The following is a 6000-nucleotide window of genomic DNA, read 5'->3' as shown; positions in this document are numbered from 1 at the left end:
TTTCTTACTGATATATATATAGGGCACGTGCTATAGGGCACGTGCACTGGCCAGACAGACAGAGAGATAGAAAGCGAGAAATCACCCCTCCAGAGGGGATGGCCACGCCGCAATCCCTTCTCCTCCATTCTCCTCTTGGGATCCTGGGCACGCACACACATGCGCCCAGCGTGAGTTTAAGCCACTGGGTCCGGGACTTGAACTGCAGTAGACTACATGGGAGTCCAGTGACATAGCCATTACACTAACTGCTGGTCCCTCTTACTGATTTTTTTAAAGCTTCTTAGACAGTAAGTAGATTGGGCCTTTGTTTATCCTATGCAGTATAAATTTTTTTTCAATAAAATATTTGACATGTTATATGCAGAAAGTTTTTATTCTTAAATAGTTAAATGGGTCAATAGTTTATTTTATTGTTTACTTGTTTTAATGCTTACAAGATCTTCTTTATTCCATAATGATGTGAATGTTAACCTCTCATTTTTTAAATTTAATATTTTTATAATTCATCTTGAAATTTCAATAGTTTAGTCACATGGAACTGATTTTATGAAAAAAGATAAGTCTCTATATGCAATATAATTCATTAAGTACTCATTAGTTCCCCTGATACTTTAAAATAGATTTTTTTAACCCTAAATTAAATTGCTAAACATATTTATGTCTACTTTGGGTTTCTCTGTTCTTTCACATTGAGCTTAGCTATTCCAATGTTAATCCAGACTGTTCTAATTACTGTGATGTTATAATATATTTAAAGTCTGTTGAGGCCAATCCCATTCTTATTCTTGTTTTAAAATGGATATTCTTACCTGTTTATTTTCCACATAAACTGCAGAAGCAGAATGGTTTGGAAAAAATCATGTTGATATTTTTATTGAGATCTGTCATAGTCCCAAATGTATAGAATGAGCTATAGAGCAATTCCAAAATTTATAGAATATAGAACTTTGTTATCTTTATGATGCTGGGTTTTTTTTAGTAAAGTGTCTCTAGTCCCTTATTCATTTTTTTCACAGATAACATTTTGAACCTTCTAAACTTTTGTTTTCAGGAAAGAAAACTATCAACTGCTTAAACAAGAGGATTATAACTAACTGGTTGACTTTCTACATAGACATGCTTCATATGTTATCAGTAATTTTATCTCCAATTTTACTTTATCTTGTCTAATTGCATAGGCCAGTAGCTCCAGAAGAAGGTCAAACAATAGTGAGAACAGTGCGTAAGGTTGTTCTGTTTCCTCTAATTTTACTGGAAATTTTTCAGGTATTTGACACATAATAAACATTTTACTATACGGTGTTTCTGTACTTTCCAATTCTTCTGGGTTTTCTTCACTGTTATCTTTGTCCAATCCTGAAATTTCTTTTAATTTGCTTAAAGATTAAAACAACAACAACAAAACAACAGTGCTTCACTCATTACTTTAGGAGCGGAAAAAAAATGGTTAGGAAGGCTAACTGGAAGAGGAAGTCAAACTCCATAGAAATAACCAAAGCAAAGGGTTATAAAAACTTATGTGGGGAGAAGGCCATGCCCTACAGTCACTCTACAGAGGGGGGAAAAAGGAGCTTGGGGAGGAGTCCGGGCCACTCCCGCCCCCTGCCCGATTTGTGCCACCCGCGGAGATGAAACGTGAGCCCCAGTGGCTGAGGACGCCAGCACTGCTGCCTCCCGCGTGCCCGCGAGCAGTGGGGCGAGACAAAGGGACCTCAGCGCCCAGCCTGCCCGGCGGGGCACAGCACGCCGCAGCTCCGTCCTGTCCCTTGCCGCAGGTCCGGACGCGCTGGGACCAGGCTCTCATCGAAGACCACCTGGGCCATGGCCAGGTCTCCGCTCGACCCCGCGCTCGGGAGCACTGCTATATCCACCTGACCGCCCTCCAGCTTCTCCATTCCCTCGCTGTTCTGGCCGGTTTCTTCGCGCCTGTCCATTCTCCAATCTGTCCGTCTGTCCTGGTGCACAACCGCCGGCCACCGGCTTGGATGGGCGCGCCGAGGCGGCCCGGGAGTCCGGCAGTCTTGCTGTCGAAGTTGTTCTTGATCTTTGTCTACGCAGGTCAGTGAAAGAAGGCGAAGGGAGAGGGTCAGGGGACTTGGGCTGCTCTTGCTCACAGCTTGGGTGAAGGCGGGTAGGGCAGGGCAGACTGGGTTCTTTGTGGGAACTGTGAGGTACAGGCTGGGCTGCGATAGCAGAAACCTGAGCGCTAGAATCCTCCTCTGGACCTTCAGGAGGTGTTGTTTTGTTTTCTCCTGTTTTGTTTTAACTTGGCCTTTTTACCCTTTCCCTCTTTCCCCTTTTACTGGGCAAAGCAACTTGCAAACTATAATCCCGCGCTTTAGGGAATTTTACCCTCTGGAGAGTGCAAAATATATCCAATTGTAAATAGGACTCGAGATAAATCTGAGGGTGCAGGATGGAGCTGAGGTGGGAGCAGAGCAATTATGATGTGCACCTGAAGTTTAGTACTGCCGGAGTTTGAAAATAAACTGATCAGCGACTTCCACTGCCCCTCCCTCCACCTCCTACTTTATGAATAATTCTTCCTTTTCCTCTTTAGGAATAAAACGCTTTAGACTTTTTTTTTTCTTTTTCTTTTTAGCAGATTCACAAGTGTAGAAGTGTACTAGACTGGAAAGAGGTATGAATTGAATCAAAATATAAGGTTTTTGAGAGGCATGAGTTCTTCCAGGGTCTAATCTGTTTCTGTTGATTTGGGAAAGAGCATGCTTATAGGTGCAGGGAATCTTGCTAATGGTGAAGAAAGTGTGTTTTCTTGTTTTGTGTTTGATATGGAGCCCTAAATAGCTTTTCATTGGTTATTCATATTTACAGTTAATTACACATGTGGTCTTTGCATCTGTTCATATTCATTAAACAGTGCAAGCTGAAAGTGAAGTACTTTGGTTAATGTTTTCATGTCCCTAACTTCCTCTGACAAAAATTACAGACTTACCCATGACCCTGTAATACTAAATGTATGTATGCTGCTGTAGTTTATATTTTGATACTTTGAGTATCAAAAGATACTGCAACTGAAGTGAAGATTGTCTTCAACATTGTTCCCTGAGCATTGAAAGGAACTGAATTTCTTATTCAACTTTGCCAGAGTGGAGTCGCCATAACAGCTATAGAAATTTCAGTATAGAGTCAGCCAATGGTGTGATGGTTGAGATGGCGGGATGCCACGTGGCCAACTGAGTGGCTGGAATTCCTGGCTGCTTGAAAATCACTCTGTATGTGTGTGTATATGCATATCCAAGTCCTGAGAGGAAGGTGGAGAAGAGATTGTGGTGTGGCTAACCCCTCTGGGGATGCTTTCTCTTTCTCTATCTCTATCTCCCTCTTTTGTTACTTCTCTCCAGTGAGAGCACACACCCTCTAGCAAACAAAAATCAGAAAGAAAGAAAAGATAAATTTCAGTTGTTTATAGAAATACAAGTCAATGGGCGGCCCAATAGTGACCATTTTAAAGCCATTTTATGGTTTTCTAATAAATTTTTAAGAGTAGGTTATATCCTTCCTATATAATGAGGAAAATCTATATTGTAATTAGTTGGTAACATTTATTTATGTTTTTATTTATTACTTATATAAGGTTTTACACATTTGAGGGATAAAGACTCAATTGCAGTGGTATTAATTTTACCTAAAAGTACATTTCATTCATTTAAAGCAATGATAATTCTTTCTAGCTCCTTTGCTTATCAGCAGAAAAGGAAAATAAGAAAATAGAAAAAAAAAAAAGATTTTACTACCCTCTCACTCTTATTCCATTGAACCACACACACTCTTCCTCTGAGTGGAGTTTGTTTTATTCCATGTGGTCACTGAAAGCTTCCCTTTTGCACACTTGTCCTTGCCTTCCTCCTATGCCAGGTCCTTAGCTGCTCAGGGCTCAGAAAGCCAGCTGAGCTGCCCAGCAACAAGGTGGCTTAAGAAAGTTTTCACTCCATTCATTTCTTTCCTTCTCAATTCCTCCTTAGTAAGTTACAGCGTAATGGCAAACCAATGATGCTGGTTGACTTACTGTCTTTGACAAGGAATGTGCAGCCAATAGGCTCTTTGGCATTAATTCCCAAAATTTCCGAGGACTTTTTAGTTTTTCATACTAATACTGAGTGAGATAGATTGAGTTATTGACAGTGCAGAGGTCATGCTCTCTAGGATAAAGCATTCCATGCAGTATCATAGGACACAATCATGTGCTCTAGGTGTTCATATGAGAAGGCCATATTGCTGACTTAGGAGTGTAAGTACCATGAGGAAGATGAATTCTTCTTTGCTCAGCAAAATATCTTTAGAGACTAGCAAACCTCCTGGCTCCTTAAAGGAGTTCGGTAAATGCTGTGTCATTGTAAAATTATGACACATTTTTGCATAGAAAACTGTCATGACTTTTCTGACAACCCAGTATTTGCTCAGGAAAACTGAATTAAGGAAGACTTGAAGGAACTAGACCTTCAAAGTATAGGGACGACCTGGACACAAGGAGACAGAGCAGGATATAGTAAGACTTGGTGTGAACGAAGGCAAAAATCATGAGATGTGTATATGCAACAAGGAATAAGTCGGTCTCATTGGAACTAAAACATACAGCCAGAAGTGAGTTTTTAGAAGTTTGATGCTAGAATACTACACAAATAAAAATAGTCCAGACACCCTTTCAATGAATTGCCAACTTTATGGGACAAAACCCTGAGCAAATTCACTGTCAATAACTGAATTTATTGTGGCAAATAATTAAATTCATATTCTATTTAGTGAAGCAAATCAGAGCAAGATTTCTATACCTGAACCATTGTGTTTTACCGTGGAGTCACTTTTGAAAAGAAAGCCAGTGAAGTGTTTATATTATTATCCAACTCCCACTGCAAGCTACAAAGGCAGGATTTGGTCAAGGTTTTACCTTCTGGGCCTTGGCTAGTGACTTCTGTCCCCTCCCTTTCCTTCCTCTCTTATCCTTAACTGTGGTGAGCAAGAAGAGACCTTCTAAGCAAGTGTTCAAGCCAGATATTGCTTTTCCTGTGTTGCACATTCCTTAAGGTGGAGGGGGCCAGTAGGGGTGAGTTGAAGAACTTCTTCTAGATTAAAAGGCCACTGAAGAAAGTTTAGACTGGCCTATTTTCAGGGATATTAACTTGGATATTAGAAGTAATGTTATTTGTCTTCTGCTGGTAATTGGAATGTTCATTCTTTCCAAAATGAGAAAATGTTCCTATATGGTCCAAATGCTGATCTTCATAGAATTATTCTCAAGTAAACTGGAGGAACATCTAACATAACAAAATGAGCTTTGAAATGTGATCAAAATCTCAGTTTGGAAATGTGATTGTTAATGTGTCTGCCATACTGTTAAGTTTGCTCCTTGTGGTAGCTTAATTCTGGGAAGTGGACAAAAACACTGGAGACTGCTATAACAATAATGAACAATGTGTGGCATGGTCCAGATGTTTGCTGCAGGTATAATTAAGTTTCTTGGCTATAAGATTAAGGGCTTGGTTTCCTGTAATGCTGGCTCAAAATATTTTGACAACACCATGTCCTTGTAATAATAGTAATTGGAGTATACATTACTCTAATTGAATCTTTGTACTTGTAGTTAAATCTCTAATATTTATGGAGAGTGTAGTAAGATGTCACTCCTGGGTGTCACTCGGAAATCACAGATAGCCCTTGTCATTTGATGGAAAGTGGTCAGATATAGAGGATCTATTGCTGACTGAAGCAAGCCAGGATATGACAGTAAGATACTGTGCACATTCACTTAATATATACTGACTATCCACACTTTGTGGTAGAGATCAAAATATTGGAGGGCATAAAAGCAGTGAAAATAGTTAGTGAAGATGAAGACAGTTGGAACAGGGCAGGAGAAGAGAAGAGTATGGAGAAGGATAGCAAGAGAACAAATAGAGAGGCATGACATTAGTGGGACACAGATATGGTTTATTACCTGTTGATGATTACATGTATAGTATCTTGAATTGGACTGGT

At 39.9% G+C, this 6000-nt stretch overlaps 1 protein-coding gene across 1 annotated transcript in view; it reads left to right on the top strand.

The window, feature by feature from the left end:
- The first annotated feature begins 1532 nt into the window (after positions 1-1532).
- CYYR1 (cysteine and tyrosine rich 1) overlaps positions 1533-6000 on the top strand; it is a 121628-nt gene continuing 117160 nt past the window's right edge. The window contains exon 1 of the mRNA XM_006157708.3: positions 1533-2061. Within this exon, the coding sequence (XP_006157770.2) occupies positions 1632-2061 (430 nt within the window). The 5' untranslated portion in view covers positions 1533-1631. The remainder of the gene's footprint in view (positions 2062-6000) is intronic.

This window comes from Tupaia chinensis, unplaced genomic scaffold (assembly GCF_000334495.1).
Source record: "Tupaia chinensis unplaced genomic scaffold, TupChi_1.0 Scaffold000557_1, whole genome shotgun sequence".
In the NCBI taxonomy this organism is placed as follows: Eukaryota; Metazoa; Chordata; class Mammalia; order Scandentia; family Tupaiidae; genus Tupaia; species Tupaia belangeri.
Note: the sequence above shows the minus strand (reverse complement) of the source record. Positions and strands in the feature narration are given on the sequence as shown.